An 18,057-nucleotide genomic window follows, 5' to 3' on the forward strand; every position below is an offset into this window, starting at 1 on the left:
CAGCTCGTCCAGCAGCAGGAGCTTCTCTGGTTCGTCAAGTTTGAGGAGCATTCGCCAAGTGATACCATCCCCGCCTGGAGCACTGCGCACGTTGGCAGCATCCAGGGCCAGGGTCAGCTCTTGCAGAGTGAATGGTGCCTCAGCTCCCAGGTCACTGGCTGGTTTACTTGGTTCATAGGTGCGTGGGTCTGCTGGGATGGCCGGTTGTGGAAAGAATGCCTCAGCGGCGGCCACCTCGAATTCTTCTGGCGTCAGGTCTAAGGCCATTTGTATGTTGAGTGCCGAGTTTTGTGTCTTGTGCTTGCCGGACATGGTTCGGTGGGTTTGCCATAACTTGCGAGTGCTGGTGTGCTTGTCAAAGGTTTCGCAGTATTCAAACCACCTCGAACGGGCAAGCTGCTTGGCATATCGGCGAGCCTGAGCAGTTTTGTTGCGCACTCGGAGGAGATCCCCGTATTGCCGGCCATTGGCCAGGTAGATTTTGTGAAGGCTCTCCCGTGTGGTCCATAGGTTCAGTAAGTGCTTATCCGGGGTAGGAGCTGACTCGTCTACCATCAGATGTCGTATGGCCTCCTGTGCTGATCTAAGGAGCCGTCGGGTCACCGGGACCCTCTTGTCGTGTTCTGCCACTGCTTTCCGGAACGCATCCCAATCTATTGCTTTGGATCGGCGAGGGCGGCCTGTGCAGCCACCCACAGACAGCTCCAGCCAGAGCGGGTAGTGGTCTGAGCCCATTGGGTTCGCCCCGCGTCTCCATTCCGTCACTAGGCCCTTGTCAGCCCAGGTGAGGTCTGGGGTGGTGTCCCGCTGGTCCACTCGGGGGCTGCAGCGTGTCGGGTAATCTGTGTCATTGGCCACTATCAAACGTGCCGTCTCGGTTGCTTGCTTGATTTGCAGGCCCCTGGCGTCTATTTTCTGGTAACCCCACTCCTGGTGTTGCGCATTAAAGTCGCCTGCTATGAGAATGTAGTCCTTTGGGTAGTGCTGCCGGAGGTCTGCCATCCATTGAAAATTCACTCTGCCACGCAAGCCACGCCTGGAACAACTGGGTTCAGGCCGTTCGTAGTACGAGACCATGAGGAGTCTGCGTTTGCCAAGAGTGCAGCGGACAGCCACTACTTCCTGCACTGAGCTGCAGTAGGCCGACGTGTCGATCTGTGCCTGCGGGATGTCACGCCGTACGAAAACTGCGGCCTGAGCTTCGATAACCTTGTTTTGCTACCCCCTGTTATTCCTGGCGTGCTCAATGGTAGGCTGAAAGTACCCATTGTAGCCGGTCACGCCCGGCTCAGTGCCCCTGGTCTCCTGCAGAAGAAGTATGTACGTTTTTCTCCGCTTAGCCGAAATTCTAAAGCTGGCTTTTTGCACACCATGGCAGCCGTGTGGGAAAGCCACACACACGGCAGCCTGAGGAGGCCAGCAAAGCTGCTTCAGTGGATAACTATACGGAGCTGTGTGTGGTGACTTACTACGTGATCCGTGATGGAATAAAAACACACACATAACTGCCCTGCAGTTTATTCTAAATTAATTTTTCTTGGGATAGTTTTGGTAGAACAATAGTTACAGCTGTTTCCTGTAATTATACTGCCTCCGTAACTGGCCATGTATTGACAGCAGACAGGAGTCCTGTCGCATATACAAGTTCACCCTCAACTTGCAACTTGTGACACGTGAATGAAACTCGGTTTAGTGATAGTCGTCTTGGTGGCCAATTTGAGTGCCATTTTTTCTGAGATAGTACCCGCATAGATGCCAATGTGGCATTTTACGCTAGTCCTGGAGTGAGTCGTGCGATTCTTTGTCGACACGACCAATTTAGGCCAGGACCTAGTGCGAGACAGTTTCACTGTAAAATGATCTGGGCTTGCCTGCCAGGCTTGTTTAGACAACCACTTTGAGGCTGTTTGCGAGTTTCTGCCATGCTTCTCTTGTTCGTTTTGTTTGCACCGTTTGTGCTTTGTGGGCTTTTCTCTGCAGTGTCGCTGTTGCAGATAGTGTGAAGCGGCAGATTTCTTGTGTTGGCAGGGAGCTTAAGGTTGACCTGCTTGGTGCCCTTGCGTTGCTGAGGAGGTCCTGGGTAGATGTTACAAAATAAACCATGCAAAACTGCTTCCGTGTGCCGGTGGTCACTGGAAATCGTGATCAGGGCAACGAAACTCAGCTCTGGTGTTGCCAAAGTGTGGAGCAAGCTGACGGAATATCTGGTTGCCGTCGTTGCTGGGTCAACCGTCGGCAAGTTTGCGAGTGTGGATGATGGCGTCGCAACCACGGGGGAAGTCTGGCAACTAGGGGTAACTACCGGCATTGCATTAAGCCCAAGTAAAAGTAGTCTCAATGAGGAAATCAACGACGATCTTTTGCCCACAACACTTCCGAGGTGATGGGTCCCTCGCACTATACTCCGTTTCATACATCAAGTGCAACGCTGTCAAAGCTAGCGCTCTTGTTTGCGCTGTGTACTTCCGCGACCAAAAGTAGTGCGTTGCTTGCGGTGAGCCAGAAACAATAAATGCTTCGCCGGCAACTTCCAAGCATAAGTATTTATCATCAGCGTGACAAAAAAGGCCCGTCTTGCCGGAAAAAGAATCGAAATATGCGGGTTTGTATTTTATGTTTGTTGCTTTCGTACCAAGTTTTCGCTCTCCATGCAACCTTGGCCGCAGTGTTTTGTTTACTATTTGGGGCAGCGTTGAAGAAATGGCGTCCAGTTCTGCGGCTTCGACCACCTCTCCTGTACGCATTTTGTCGAGCGTTCGCACATCAAAGTTGTCAAAGAACGCCAAGCAAGTAATTGCAAATTTTCCGTAAGTAAAAACAATTGACCCATCTATTAAAATACTGATTTTCTGGCGAGTAAGAGCCTAGCTCTCTTTTCAATGATAAGAAAGAATGTAACCCTTGCTTCCGGGGGTGAAACATTGTAGTGAATAAATAAATCGTGAACAAGAAATCGCAAAAAAATGTCGCATAAATTCGGACTGCAAAGGGGGCGAATAACATATCTAAAATATGTATTATGCGTTTCTGTGCCAGAAATCAGTATTCCAAGGTACAGAAATCTGCTTTCTGGCCTTTCCCATGATTAACCAATGATGCATTATTCGCACAAAGTGCTTCCGTCTACTCCACAGTGCAGTGCCAAAGTCGGTTCCAAACTGTTTCGGTAAAAACTGAACCCGTTGCTGTGCTGGCGGCCCGGTATGATCAAAAACATGTTCAGTGTTTTAAGAGAGGCCCAGAAAGAAGTGGATCATCATGGCAGCGGCGAAAACGAAAGTTGAAAGTGAACACCTGTTCTTAACCCAGCCTGGTTGGAGCAGCTGTGCTAACTAATCAATGAGTTAACGTCATCATCTTACACAGTTCTCGCTCGATTCAGTGGGGTAAATTGACAATGCTGCAGAATCGCGACAAAATCGCCATTGCTGGTCAAACATTGGTGCGAGCTTGTTTCGGCCCGCACAAACAAACACGGTATGCATCAAAGGAACACATACGTGCAGTTCATTTCCGCACGCGCGTAGTTTATTTGAGTTACTGGGAACAAAATAAGATCAAGAATTGAACTCCCAGAAGATGTGTGAAATATTAAAAAAATGTCGGCGCGCGGTTTCGAACCCATGCACTTTAAAATTCGATGTGTTCTCTCGAGAGTGACGCGTTAGACCACAAGGCTACAAAACCGCGCGGAGCGATACACCTTCTTTCTTTCTGGACTACTTGTGTAGCCTTCACAGCGTTGCACTTGATGTATGAAACGGAGTATAGTCGGGTGCTTCTTTACGAAGTTCAAAGGTTGCGGCCTCAGCTAGCTGTTCCAACTCCATAGGCAATGCAGAGGAGTGCGTACTGCCTCATGCAGCGCCGTTGCTTAGACAGAAAAAGATGCGGGACTACTTGACGCCAAAGTAGGCCGTTTCATCAGTGAAGCGGTGCTTTTATGATGTCCAATTCTCCAGCGTGCTTATATCGAATTGTGCCCTCTATCGAACTGGTAGCGGTTCTTTTGTGAGTTGTGTGATGCACACATAATGTTTGGAGACTGGTGAAAGGAAAGCTGCTCATGGCAGAGGCATGGGATACAGCTACAACCGACAACAGAGACTGCCGCCGTGTCCCACCCTCGTTGTTTCTCAAAGTGCCCGTGTGTCTTTTTCCCACCCTGGCAGCATGCTGAAAGCACAGAACAAGGAGCTGGAGGCCCACTGCAGTCAGCTGCAAACAGAGCTGCAGGCGTGAGTCGGAATTTTTCCTCTTGATTCTGGTTTGAGAGAAAGGTGCAGGGTGTTGCCAAGGGTGCGAACTAGCTTTGCACTTGTTCCGTTCAGCCCTAAATTTTTTATTTCGAGCAAAAAACGTTTTCATGCGTGTTTTCCTTAACTTTTCCACCCTATGGTCTTACAGAAGGAAAATTGAGCTTGTGGTGCAAGTAATTAGCCATTTATTGGTATTTCATCTAATTAGGTCATTAGGCAATGAAAATTTAATATTTGAGCAGAATGATATCTTTTTGGCGTTTTTCTAAATTTGAGAAAGCAGTGAGCCGACAAACAACGAAATAAAGCTGGTGGTGCCAGTGTTTTTAGATTTGCAGCCATGTCATCAAACTAGGACTTTCGTCTTTGGGGCCATGGCAACGTCAGCGTGGTCTTCACTGCAGCGCCTTCCTCTTTCTAGTGTTCATCTGTAGAAAAATGACAAAAAATGCGTCTCTCGCAAGAGGCATCCCTGAAGAACTGTCTCCCAGAAAACTATAGTTCATATCACAAGCTAGCTGCAGCACTGTGGAGGCTACATTGTTGTCCCCCTCAGGGCACCTAACTCACCACGAAGGAAGCGACAAAAGGCGCCGGGGCTGTGCGGTGCCACTTGCCGAGAGGGGAGAAGGGAGTGTCCATTCCGGACCCCCTTCACGGCGGATTAGGCGCCCTCAGTGGGCGCACTATTGGTAACAATGTAGCCTCCACAGTGCTGCAGCTAGCTTGTGATATGAACTATAGCTGTTTTGGTTTTGCTCTGCATGTGCCAGGGGGACTATGGGTAATGCCCTCAATAAAGGACTCCAGGGACTGAATGGGTTAGAGTGGGCCTGCAGAGTGCTCTGTGCAGATGCAAGTTTCGTAGAGGCAACTACTGAGGGCTGCTTTGACTGCATGCTACATTGTTGTGGTGTGATTTAAGTTCGTGTTCTCACCAAGGGTGTCGTACTGTGGGAAAGGTACAGACAACCGATTTGTGTGGAGCGCATGCCCTCGAGGGTAGCCAATGGAAGTTGGGGCAAAAGATGAGGAATCTCACAGTCGTACAGATGTTTTCTCCACGTCAAAGAAACGCCGCGGGTTAAAGCACGCTTGGGATGGGATTGTAACGTCAGAAGGGAGAGGGAAAGGAAGGGGGGGGCAAGATGTCACATGGGAGGGCGTTTTTTTTTTTGTGCATTATAGGTTGGATTAGCGCAGCTCTTTCAGTGCTTGCCCCCCCCCCCCCCCCCTACTCGCCCCCCCGCTTTGGTGCAATGTTTAACCCAAAAGTGCGCTCCTTTGTGTCGGTCATTACGTTTCTGCCTGTCACATTGGCTCAAATCTCCTTCGAACCCATTTGCAGTACAGTCTAATCCCGCTACAACGAGTGCCGCTTCAATGAAATTTCTGTTTCAACAAAATATTTCCACTTCCCCGTCAGCTAGCCATAGAAGTCAATGCAACAAACTCCTCGCCATAACAAACCATTTGTCTGGCTTGCTTTCACTTCAACGAAATTCTCGATGATTTGGGCTGGGTTTGAACATTTCTTTCACCATGAAATAAGCGCAGCGCCAGCTATCTGTAACTTTTTATACATTCAGGACGCTTAGTTTCACCGAAAACATGCACCGGATGCCCACACTCACCCAAAACAAAAACAAATTCATAGGTGGACGCCATTATTCGATAGTGATAACGATGCGGCGGGCCGTCTTTACATGAGGCGCAAGCCAGGTTCGCCAAGCCGGAGCTATAGCCAATCCGTATTCAGTTGAAGTCGCGCGAATGGGCTCTGCAGCTGGCGCAGCACTGTCATGTATGCGTTGTGAGCAGCTGTCCTTGCAGTTTTTCTTCTATAATTCTTCAAAGTCAAAAGCATAGATAACGTTTTCATGCTTAGTCTTGAACCCGTGTCATCCTATGTTAGTCGCGAGCGCGCGGTCGCGATAAATGCAAGCGCGCGCGGCTTGCCTGCCAAGGTCAATTGCTGCCGTGCCTAGTCAGAGGATAACGGCGCTGTTCCTGCCACAAGCAAGAGGGGGGCCTCCAACCTCCTAGCAGCTATCTGCAACTAATCAGCTCGGTGGAAGTGCCTTACTGTACAGCAATACGCTTTGCGCTTGGATTCCTTCACCTCTCCCCTTCTCCTAAGTAGCGCGCTCTTTGCGTGCTAAAAAAAGTAGATAACCATTTGTATGTTTGTTATCTGATTAAACACATTACTGCGGGTCACTCCTTTTTCTAAACATTTTATTATGATACCAGAGATGCGGAAATATACGGGGCTATTTTTCTTGCCCATCTGTGCTGTGTTGGGCAGATTTCGTCAACGAATTTCCGCTTCAACGAAATTTTTTGCAGGTCCCGTCAATTTCGTTGTAGCGGGATTCGACTGTACCTGGCACGAGCTAGCCTTGCCGCATGTAGCTAAGGTTTGTGTCGATTCGACACTCTGTTGGGTGCCTCTCTCGATGCCGTTCTTGATGAGTCCTGCATAAGTCAAATGAGTGGTGTGGTCAGACCTGTTGGCCAGAATGCCCAAAGGTGTGAGAAAGTGTTCAGTCATCCATGTCTGGATCCCAGTTGTTGCGCGGGGCAGAACACACTGGCAGAGCCAGGGCTCTTGTTTGAATGTGTGCGCAAAAGGGCTACAACAGGTGTGCCCATAGGCATGGCACTGGTCATCAGCCCCCTGCTAACCATCTTTTATTTATTTTCCTTTTCCCCAGCGAGCTTGGTCAAGGAGACGAAGAGCAGCTCAAAGAGGTATGCACCTCCTTGCATCTCGCCTGTTTCACTTTGGAGGTTGGCCCAATAGCTGTTCTGCTAGAGTTTGACCCAAGCTTGGTACGCTGTCTGGTGGTCTGTCCGGAGTGGAGGGCTTGAGCTCTGCTAGTTGCCTACAGGTTGACAGTGCAGTGAAAAGCCTCTGCTTCACCCCATTGTTGCAGGCACACTGCTTCCTCCTGGCTGCTCAAAGTAGCTTGCTGGGAAAGCTGTTTTCTCGCTATGCAAGCTTTCATCCCGGGCTGGGAATGGCAATGGAGCTGTTTCTTTTTTAATCAAGGCTCCACGAGGACAAAATAGAACTTTGTTCCAGTTTGGAAGAACTGGACTTTGGTAGATCACTCAGTGCTATTCCAGCTGTGACGGACGCTTTTTCAGCCGAAAGAACGCAGGGAGTAGTGGAAAGCTTGAATTTGGGACCACACTCGCATAATATGGGGAGGAGTGGCATGTTTTGGGCTGGCGCTAAAGCATTTCTTATCAGTGCATGAACTGCTTGTTAGCCTTCAAGTGATATGATCAAACGGAACTAGAGGCCTCTCGGCAGCCATACAGCTTCTTAGTAAGTGTGCCAGAGAGGAAACTGTGTAGGAATCCATGTCGTCACGTGAGATTATGGGAAGACTACAGCTTCTGGCTTGGGCTTGGCATGACATTTGGATTCTCCAGTGGGGACACTGCTCTTAAAACAGCTTCCTTTAATTGGCAAGTGAACTCCAAAACTTGTCAGTCCTGCTGCTTTTTCCCCACTGGTTTCAAATATGCCATTATTTTTTCAGTTGGTCGATTAGTTACCAAGATAATCGTAAATAATTAGCCATTTTTGGAGGAACAATAGCCAAAACAGTGCTAGCCTTGAAACTGTAATTTTTATATTTCACAATACTGTGAATCCTGGTGAGTGCAATAAGAGAATCGGTTTGTTGATGCACTGGTTGGAACTAATTTTACAGCTCATTAAACTTCAGTGTTTGAAGTGGGCATTCAAAATGGTTCCTTCTCACTGGTGCTGCCAAGGTTTAATGAGCTATAAAATTAGTTCCAAGCAGTGCATCAAGAAACTGATTCTCTTATTGCACTCACCAGGATTCACAGTATGGTGAAATATAAAGATTAGTTTCATGGCTAGCACTGTTGGCTATTGTACCTCCAAAAATGGCTACCGTACTTACCCGATTTTAATGCGCACTTTTTTTCCGGGAAAATAGGTCAACAAATCGCATGCGCGTTAGAATCGGATACGAAACCGAAACCGAAACAGCGGAAATTTCGTCCCACCCATCGCCATCGCCGTGTCAAGATGGCGCTAAAGCTTCTAGCAACGATTTTTCGGATGCAGGAAGCATAGGCGCCCAGGCTTTTCTATCGGCGTTCACACAAATCGTCAAATCGTTCCACATGCGCGCTTGATAACAGCAATGGCAGCAGCGGCTCTCATGCGTTCAAAACGAGCGGTCGGCTAAAGCGTGCGCCTCTGGAGAAGCTCGCGGGATGGGCGTGTGAAGCGTGGGCCATGATCACATCGACCATGGTTGAACCTTAGTTCAGAAGTGTGGCATCGCGAACGTGCTTGACGGCAGCGAGGACGAGATGTGGTCAGCAGAGAGCGACGAGGAGTGAGATGAGTGAGATTACTGCGGGAAATAAATCACCCGTTTCTCTCGCATTCGTTTTTCTCGCTCCCACAGTTCCGTACACGTTACAATCGGAGGTGCAAGTTTTTTCGTTTTTTTGTCAGGAAAATCGGGTGCGCGTTAGAATTGGGTAATTACGGTAATTATTTCCAATTGAACTAATCGACCTACTGAAAAAATAATGGCATATTTGAAACCAGTGGGGAAAAAGCAGCAGGACTGACAAGTTTGAGTTTACTCGCCAATTAAAGGAAGCTGTTTTAAGAGCAGTGTCCCCCTTTAAAGGGCTACTGAAGCGCTTTTAAAACTGGGCAAAACTCTGCTTTTTACAATTATTACATTGGTCAGTTAATGCCTGTAAAGTTTTTTTCGTCATTTTTAGCTTGGGGACAGCGGTATTCGTCCTTAAAGTTGACCCTACGTCCCGCCCACTGCTTCCTGCCGCATCGCCGGAAGAGCAAGAAACTGAGAGGCAGCGACTGGAAGTAGCGTCATATCCGGAAGACAGCCAGCGACGTGCGCCGCCGCTTCGCTGTGTCCCAGTTTTCTGAGCAAAGTTCTGAATTAAGCAGGCGTGTAATCTGCACTTTGTTAATCATCATTGTCTAGAGTTGCTTTCGCGTCGATTTTTAACCGTAATGCTACTGTGTGAATCCCTAAAGCGACTCCTATACCAGAGATTTCCTACCCGAGCGCCCGTGGCTACTACATTGCCTTCACGAGTAGTCGCGGGGCCGGCCGTGTCGTCGGGTGCTGTGTGCTTCATACGCGAAGCGACGGGCTCAAACAAATACGGAGGTACCCCAAGTTCCTGATTCATTATTATAAGGGAATTAGAAAATTTTGGGACCACAGCGCTCGGGGCTTCCCAAACTTCTTGCTCGTTTTCCCGATCAATGTTGGCTGTGATGACAGCTTAGCTGAATAGCCAGATTTTAAGAAGAAATCAAGCAAGCTGAAAGCATGAAGCGTTTTCTGCGCGCGGAAGCGCTCCGCACACTCGCCGGTTGTGCATGCCCGTACGGCGCACGAAAGGGCTCGCACCACACATGCCGTGGCAGCGACCACTTTTTGCTGCCGTCCAGGATCAAGGCCGTCGCGAAAAGCAAGGTAAACGTGCAAGAGAGGATGATAGTGTTGTGAAAAAAAATTGGGCCCATCTCCCCGCGAGGGGGACTCGAGTAAATGCGTCGCATAGGGGGTGGGTGTATTGCGTTAACGTTTAGTGTTTGGGGAGTTGGTGGTAGTGAATGCGTTGTATCAGCAGCTTCTTGACGTAGTTTGAATGAGTCAAGGATATAAGGCGCGTTCGTAGCCTCCCATTCTGTGTCGGCTTTGTGGTGCAGTGGGTAGAGCACCATTTACATTGCGTTCCACCCGCAGGGTCGAGGGATAGAAACCAGGCGCCGGATAGTATTTTTTTATATAGTGTAGGGGGAGGGGTGCGGACTACGACTACGGACGTCAACGCGGGTGACATCGTGAGTTACTGAAATGCTCTGCATTTAAAATTGTGTTGTGCTAGGGATTGTCATTCAAGGTGATTTCTAAAGAGGTGATCGAATTTGCATCGCGATGCGGAGCGCCGACCGGTCTTGGAGGCTAGTCGACGGCCGCAAACGAACCTGCCCGAGCACGAGATGCGGCGAGAGGCCGATAGATGGAGTTACCTGCGCGCAAGAATGACCACAGCGCCGATCGCTAGAATGACTATCAACGTAGGAATAAGGTTCCACATGCGAGAAAGGGGGTGATAGTGTGGTGAAAAACTGTGTTAAGGATAGTCATTTGCAATTGTAGAGATAGCGGCGACCAACTATCTCCCTTGGTGCTAAGCCTAAAGTTCCCGACATCAGCGGCGACTCCGTGCAACCTGAGCCGGCTGGAGCTGTTGGGGAAGGCGTTCTAAAGCTCGTCGGGGACCAGCGTGCTGCGCTTGGGTTCCTCTACCTTTTGGGGGGCGACTAACGTTCGGCTCCCCTATTCTAAAACATGCGTATGTGCAGCAAGGACACGTTCCGCTGACTGGCCGAGCAGCGACTCGGCACCAGCACGTCTGCACGACGCGGCGACCGGCGGCAGCCGCACTGCCTGTGCGCACCGCAGGCCGCTGCACAGAGCTTGTTTCCGCCTGTCGAAATGTAAAAACAAAGTTCCACGTTCGAGGATGGGGATGATGGTGGGTTGAAAAATTGTGCTAGCAATTGTGACTAGGGCTGGTAGTGAAAGCGGCGAACCAATATCTGCCCAACTTCCCTGCACCCGAGAAACAAGTCGGCCATGAGTCGTGGGGGGAACCCCTTTCTAAAGCTCACCGCAAGTGAACCTGTTACGTTTATACTTCCATCAGGCTCTCCTACTCTAAGGAAAGATTGTGTGAGCCCTCCATTCAACAGAGGACCTTGTGGCCCGCGTCTGAACGGGAACAGAATGAGATCTTCAGGCCGAGCGGTCACCGCAGCGCCTGCACTTCCGAATACGACGTCATCTGCCGCCAGCCAACCACGAAAGGCAGCCAGGGCTCTCACCGCGCCTGCGGGCAGGGGTCGTTTGTTTTGACGAAAAAAGATGGTTTGGGTGTATTTACACATAAAATAAACATGTTTTTCGAATTCAGCGTCAAGAAAACCAGAATGTAATGCCCCCAACAAAATTTTTTTGAAAAGCTCTTCAGCAGCCCTTTAAGCATTTTTTTGGGTTTGCGTTCACTATGCATTGATATAGCACGACAACCGTTCCGACAGGCTTTCATTAAAAGGCATACACTTGACTTACTCTTTCTTTAGCTTTAAAAAAGCATGTTTCATTCTATAATTACAGTAAAAGCTTGTTGATTCGAACTCGGTTCATTCGAACTCGCACCCTGGTCCCGGCACAGCCCTGTTTATTTCAGTGGGGGAAAACTCCCAATAATTTGAACACATCAGTATCCAAACCGGTTAATTCGAACTGGGATCCGCTGGTTTCCATCGCTCCTCGCAGAAGTAGTCAGCCCAGAGGGATTACAATGTGTTGCAGATCCAAACCAAACCAAATTTTCTAGAAATGCAAAACAAGGAAACTGAAAAAGAGCAGCGGGGCGCGTGCGCACTACGCTCCTGCAACAGCTTAATTCGGTTCTAAAGAGGGCGCCATGCCACTGGCACCAGTGCTTCGGCGCAAGCCATTAATATTCATGAACATTATTTATGAAATCACCTGCCACAAGCGTGTAGTACTAGCACCCAATTCAGAGTCCATAGGTGGCTTCTTTGTGTTGTGCCCGCGCAGTGTGGCACAATTTCCTTTCATTGCAGTGCCCGCCCGCTAATTCGAACTCCGCTTAATTCGACGAGCTGTATGGTCCCCTTCGAGTTCAAATTAACGAGCTTTTAGTGTGCATAATTACGCACCCTGCTTTGCGTTATTGTGGCACTGTATTTGAATTTATCCAATACAAGCCAACGATAAAACTAAGGCGAGCGCACGGTGTTACGGCGGCCCATGGCGACACAGACGGCCTCAGTGCGAGCCGCACAGACGCCAGCACCAGAATCCTCCCTAGTGTGCATTGTAAGAAACTCTGTGGTGGTGGGCACCAATCGCACGAGCAGCATTCCTGTGATGTCGTGAGAAAATTGCTGGGAAGTGTGTGGGGAGTCGCCACTGGTTCTTCTGTTTGCCCCGATACCTTGGTTACTTGTTCGAAGTCTGCGATGAAGTCTGCACCATCGTCATCGGGGCAAGGCAGGGCTTCTGATAAACCAAGCTTGCATCCCATCTTCACGGCCCCTTTAATGCTCGCGGGTGTTGCCAAGGCATCGTGCTGCGTGGCAGGGCTGTATGGGTGTGTGTAGAAACTGAAGTACGGCAACTCTGGTGGCACGCTTGCCACCTTTGGGCAGTGTTTCCCTCAGGCCTGTTTGTACGCCCCACTTGTGGTTTCTCGCCATCCACCGAGAGGGGGAGGCCAAGGGAAAGCACATCTGAGCAAAGAGTTTTCAAAGGAATGTTTCTTTCGCAAGGCAATTGCCGTGAACGGAGACGAACACCACACAGACAAGGAATACAGGACACAGTGCTGACTGACAACTGATTTATTTTTTTGAAGAAAACGTTTTTTGAAGAAAAAGAAAGAATTGCACCGGGAGGTGGTTGATAGGATTATTGTAGGCTGCTGTGCAGTGATTCCTTTTTATGGTCAAGTTCAATTTGTCCAAGTTGAAGGTCGCGAAGTCGCACAGATCAGAGCCATTCTGCGGTTTCCTTGGTGAGCGCACGGACTGCCAGTGTTTCAGAGGCAGCCAGTTCTTAGTATAAACCGGAATATAGGTTGAGTTTTTTTCCAAAAAACATCCGCACAAAAGTCACCCCTCGTCTTATATAGCGGTCATTGGCAGAATGTAAATCGTTGTCTGGCAACAATGTGCAAGCGTTGTCTGTCGCCAATTGCCATCGCCATTTGTGTCGGACGGCTCTCTCGCTCTATCAGGCCTTTATCTGATTTCGCTTTTCTCTATTCTTTCGTCTTTTACTCGTCTATTATGCGTGCGTGCGTACATTTCTGTACGTCTCTGTTCCGAGATGAGTGGCGGCAGTCAACGCCATAGAGTTTCTCAATATGGTAGTGAGAAACTCTATGGTCGACGCCAGTTAACCACAGCGTTTAAGCTGACGGCGATTGAGTCACCGAGCAGAATGGGAATATGGCGGTGTAACGCCAGTTATACCCCTGTCACACGGCAAATCTAATGTCATTCAAACTGAATGACATTAGCTGTAAATGACATTCGGCTCGGCCGTGCGGGTCTACACGGCGGAACAAATGTCATTTGATTGTGATTGTGGTGACGATTAGCGAGCTCGCAAAACTGCAAAAATTACATTTCAAGCGCATATAGAATGTTTTCACACGTAATATTTTTTAAAAAAACGTAACAAAGGAATATTTTTTTAAATAAAAACAAGAAAACCACCGATTTAGGTGACATCAGTAGACATCACAAGCTGAGACAAGTCTGCAAAAAATCCGGATTAGGGTAGCGCGCGCACCGGGGACGAGATTTTCTTTTTTGTTAGTACTTGCTAGTCTTTTTTTATTAGAACAACAATACAAAAAAGAAAACATAAGTTTACTGACAGTTTTTAGAAACAGTATTCTTTGGTTTGTTACTGAATTTTCCTGTCTAGGGACGCGCTACTGCTGTCGAGGCTACTCATTCGGCCGCCAACTGAGGTGTAACCAGTGTTGCCATATGTAGGGTTTTCGCCCTACATGTAGGGCGTTTTGGGAAATTTTTTCTTGTCGTAGGGCCGTAGTGCCGTTCTGCCATTTTTCCGCCGAGCGTAGGGCGATTTTAAACTTTTCTGTTGAACTTTCCATTTTGCGCCACATGAAGCCGCGAAAATCTGAAATTATTTCCTCAACCAACTGGTTGTAATGCAAATTTTGACCGTTAAGCTACGCTTCCGCAACTTGATCTTTCGGTAGAGAGGGAGTGGAGGGAGCAAATGAAGAGCCATGGAGGAAAGAAAAGCTTGCGAAGAGCAGACGCAGCAGAAAGGCACAAAAGGCACAACTCTGGTGTTGCCCTGTGGATGCCCTGTGGCATGAACAGGCTGCTGCGTTGCAAAGTTGGTTTCCACCGCTGGTAAGAGCGTGAGGGCATGGCCGGGCTGGCGCGGGAGGCGCGCGCGCGCGCGATTTGAATTGCTAACAGCGCAGCGGTACAACGGTTGCAATGGGGGCTAGCATGCAGGGTGCCTCCATAGTTCTACCCCCACGGTGGAGCGCGTGTTTTCGAGCCAGCGCCGCAGCCAAACACCTCGAAACCATTTCGGAACTTGTGTTCCCGTGATAAGGCTCCAATTGGAGATCTCGCAGATCGCGGGGTGCCTGCTCCATAATTTTCGACTTTTGATTTTTACAGCAGTTGTTGAAAACTGCCTCTCAGAAAAAAAGGTACCTTTGAAAAACATCCTGGGCCTGGCATGTGACAACGCCAGCGTTATGGTAGGCGAGCATATTTCCCTGGCCCAAAAATTTCAGCACAAGGCAGACATAAGTTTCGTGCTCATTCGCTGCATATGCCATTCCACCCACATTGTTGCCAGCAAAGCTGCATTGAAGCGTCCCAGATACCTGGAAGATCTTCTGCGAAACATCAAAACAGCAAGAGACAAGCACAAGTATCTGCACTACAGGAGGTCCTCCAGACTGAAAAAAGGAAGATTCTGCGGCCATGCGAGACCCGGTGGCTCGTGCTTTATGCGTGCGTTGAGCATGTACTAAAAGAAGAGGAAACCCTGCTACTCCTTCTCTTGCAAGCCTCTGTGGAAGACCGAATAGTGGCCGCCGAATTTATTCTAAACCACATGAACTATAGTGTCACAGAGGCTTATTTCAGGTTTATGAAATTCGTGCTCAAATTTTTTAACAGGCTACGGAAACGGAAGGCAACGGAAACCTCATCGGAGAACTCCAGGCAGAGAGATGTCAATGCCTCATCCGATGTCTGCTGCAAAATTTTGTCCAGCCGTCTGCTCTGGAGAGGGATGACATAAATACCATGGACCCAAGAGTTCTGCTGCCCCTTAAAGAGGTATACCTGGGCGAAGGGTGCAATTCTGTGTTGAAGAAGTGTGCCGGTTTGCGACCTTCGTATTCACTGTCTGTCTTTTTATCAGACAGCCGCCGTTGAGGTAAAAAAAAAGAGGCTTCCAGTTTCCGGGTTCTTTGTCATGACCCCGGTTGCCATGACTCTTTGTCAGTTCGTGACCTCGAAGACGGCCCTCAGCACAGAAGATGGAGGGAAGCTACCTGCCTTGCCGACGCTATAGAACCGCTACGCACACAGTCTAGGAAGAATGGAGAATGCTGCCTTAATACTTCAGCGAAGATGAGAAGTTGTCATTGGAAGTCGAACCACCTGCTTTGTTTTGGGCCGATCTCCACCAAATGAGAACGTTCGGAGACAAGCAGGAGTTTCTCAACATCGTAACCTTGGCTCAGCTGATACTATCATTGCCCCACTCCAATGCCGCTACTGAGAGGATTTTCGCACATGGCCGACGTGAAAACAAAAAAGCACAATAGGCTTGGAAATGAGAATCTCAACTACGTGCTGGTCATCAAGTCGGCATTCGCAGCTAGTGGACGCACTTGCGCTAACATCACCGTGGAACACGTGCACCCGAAGCTCCACAGCAAGCAGATGTATTGGTTCTGTAGCCGAAGCTAAATAACTAAAATTAGTACAAACAAAAATTTTAATATTAGGAAACAAAACAAAACCGTTTACAGTAGAAAAATTGCAATTTTTTTGGCGTAGTGCGGGGCGTAGGGCTATTGCGAATATTGTGTAGGGCTTTTTGAGGTGCAGTGTGGGGCGATCTGGTCAAAATTGGTAAATGTCATTCTCCTTGAATGTCATTCAGTATTCTCGTGTAGCGCCGAATTAATGACATTTAGAGCGAATGACATTTGCTGTAAATGTCATTAGATCTGCCGTGTGACAGGGGTATTAGGCGTTTCAGAGAAAAGTGTGCGGTACTGGCGGAGCCAGAAAGCTAAGCTGTGCGCGTGCAACCCCCGAAACCGACCGTTCTGTGGACGTCAAGCGGTGCAACCCGAGTTGGAGAACAAAGTGGCGGACTTCGTCCGGGAACTTCGTCCGGGAACTTCACTCACGATCGCTCCGGAGGCCATGCGCGGACCGGCTCCACGAACTGTACAATGAGTGGATAGCCGGCGACGTGTCAAGCTGGGTGTCCTTCTCTGGGCAATCGCTGCCTGACGACATGGTTACATGAGCGTTCAGGAAGTGCTCCATCAGCAACGCGCCTGATGGCATGGAAGATGACAGTGCGAAGCAGTTGTCATGCGAAGAATTCGCAAGGACAAAAACAAACGCCGGTTAAAGAAGAGGACGAAAGGAAAGTACGAAGCAGACAACACGCGCAAGATGCTCCGCCAAGTTGATTGACACCAGCTACGGCGCCGAGTGCTCGAGACCGTGGCACGAGCTCGCGCCGGCCACCAGCCAATCGGGAGCGGCCAGCGACAGCGGCCGGCGGGCAGACGCGATTCCAAGAAGAAGACGGAACACAGAGAAGAGAGACTGAAGTGTGGAGCGTGACCGGGCTGCGCGGCGGTCGGGCGACCGGACCCGTGCCGTGCCCCAGGAGGTCCTCCACCAGGACAACCTTCAAGACATCTTCTCCACAAGCAAGTAGTCGCGCCGGGCATCGGTGACGACAGCGGCGCTTCCAGAGAGCTGCATTCCCCACAACGGTGACGGGATCTCGGAGCGCGCTTTACTACCGCGGCCACGACACACTACCTGGACATCTCAAGGCTACTTCGACCGGTGTCGGTAATCACTACGTACCGTGTCTCATTCCTTAGTTCCCGGACTGTGACTCTTCTGCTATTTGAACTAATTCCCGTTTTCTATACCGCGTCCTCGCAGCCCCGTATTGCACTTTCATTTGTACCTGTTCATTGTGTGCATTTTGTTGTGCTTTAGGGGTATACAAATATAGTCTCGTCTAAAGAGTTTCTTCCCTAAATTATTGTTGTCACTCGAACCTGACACAGTCATCCTCGGACGACTCTGAGAGCTTGGACGAGTGACTTCGGCAGGCATAGTGAGTGGCAGTGATGGACGGGCGTCGAAAATATAGACATTCTGAGTGCGCTTCTGTGCCGAATTATTTTTTTTGTCAACTTTTGCCACCTCAAGGTAGGGGGTCGACCTATAATCCGGTTTATACGTACACCTTTGCACGAAGCCCCGGACTTTTGGTGCTGCAACTTGGGCCAGCTCTGTTGCTGCAGATGGCTATCGTGCATCGAGTAGGCCAGAAATCGAGGGTGCCAAGTGAATTTCTCGGAGACTTTGTTTGAGCAGCAGAGGTTACCATCGAGGAATGCACTGCAGGTGCGTAGTGAACTCTCGTTAGGCTTAGAAATTCTAACACGAAGCGGCTGTGAGGGTGACGATGCTGCCTCCAGGTTGGGATTCCTCTGTACCTTCACAAAAGGATTCTGTGAAGCCAGCTTCTGGGCTGCTGGTTTTCTTCTCTGGAAGTATCTAGCAAATCGCTAATTATAGCGTGCCAGCAGTCACCAGACTGGATGCTTAAAGCACAAAATCGCAAGTCTTGGAAAGTAATTGTGTTGGAGGCTGTGACAGTTCTTTAGGATAGGGCAGTTGTGAAACTCTGCTTCAGATTCAGAGTCGGGGCCATGCAAGCACTTCGTCGAAGCTCAGGGGAAGGGTACTGGGGGCAAAAACTGAACCTTGATGGACGCTTACTTCTTAGTGCAGATTAATAAGATGAAGCTTGCTTCTCAAATTAGGGAATGCCTGCCCTCCCTTGTTTCCATACTCTCTCTTATATGGCAG

The 18,057-nt window shown here is 49.2% G+C and overlaps 1 protein-coding gene across 3 annotated transcripts in view; it reads left to right on the top strand.

The window, feature by feature from the left end:
• The window catches only part of LOC144177566 (uncharacterized), a 102,761-nt gene that overhangs the window by 39,556 nt on the left and 45,148 nt on the right, over positions 1-18,057 (top strand). For all 3 annotated transcript variants that reach the window (XM_077705269.1, XM_077705267.1, XM_077705268.1), the window contains exons 8-9: positions 4,173-4,238; positions 6,977-7,013. In XM_077705269.1, the coding sequence (XP_077561395.1) occupies positions 4,173-4,238; positions 6,977-7,013 (103 nt within the window). The remainder of the gene's footprint in view (positions 1-4,172; positions 4,239-6,976; positions 7,014-18,057) is intronic.

This window comes from Haemaphysalis longicornis, unplaced genomic scaffold, assembly GCF_048455015.1.
Source record: "Haemaphysalis longicornis isolate Haplotype H1 unplaced genomic scaffold, Haemaphysalis longicornis Haplotype H1 scaffold_1, whole genome shotgun sequence".
Taxonomy (NCBI): domain Eukaryota; kingdom Metazoa; phylum Arthropoda; class Arachnida; order Ixodida; family Ixodidae; genus Haemaphysalis; species Haemaphysalis longicornis.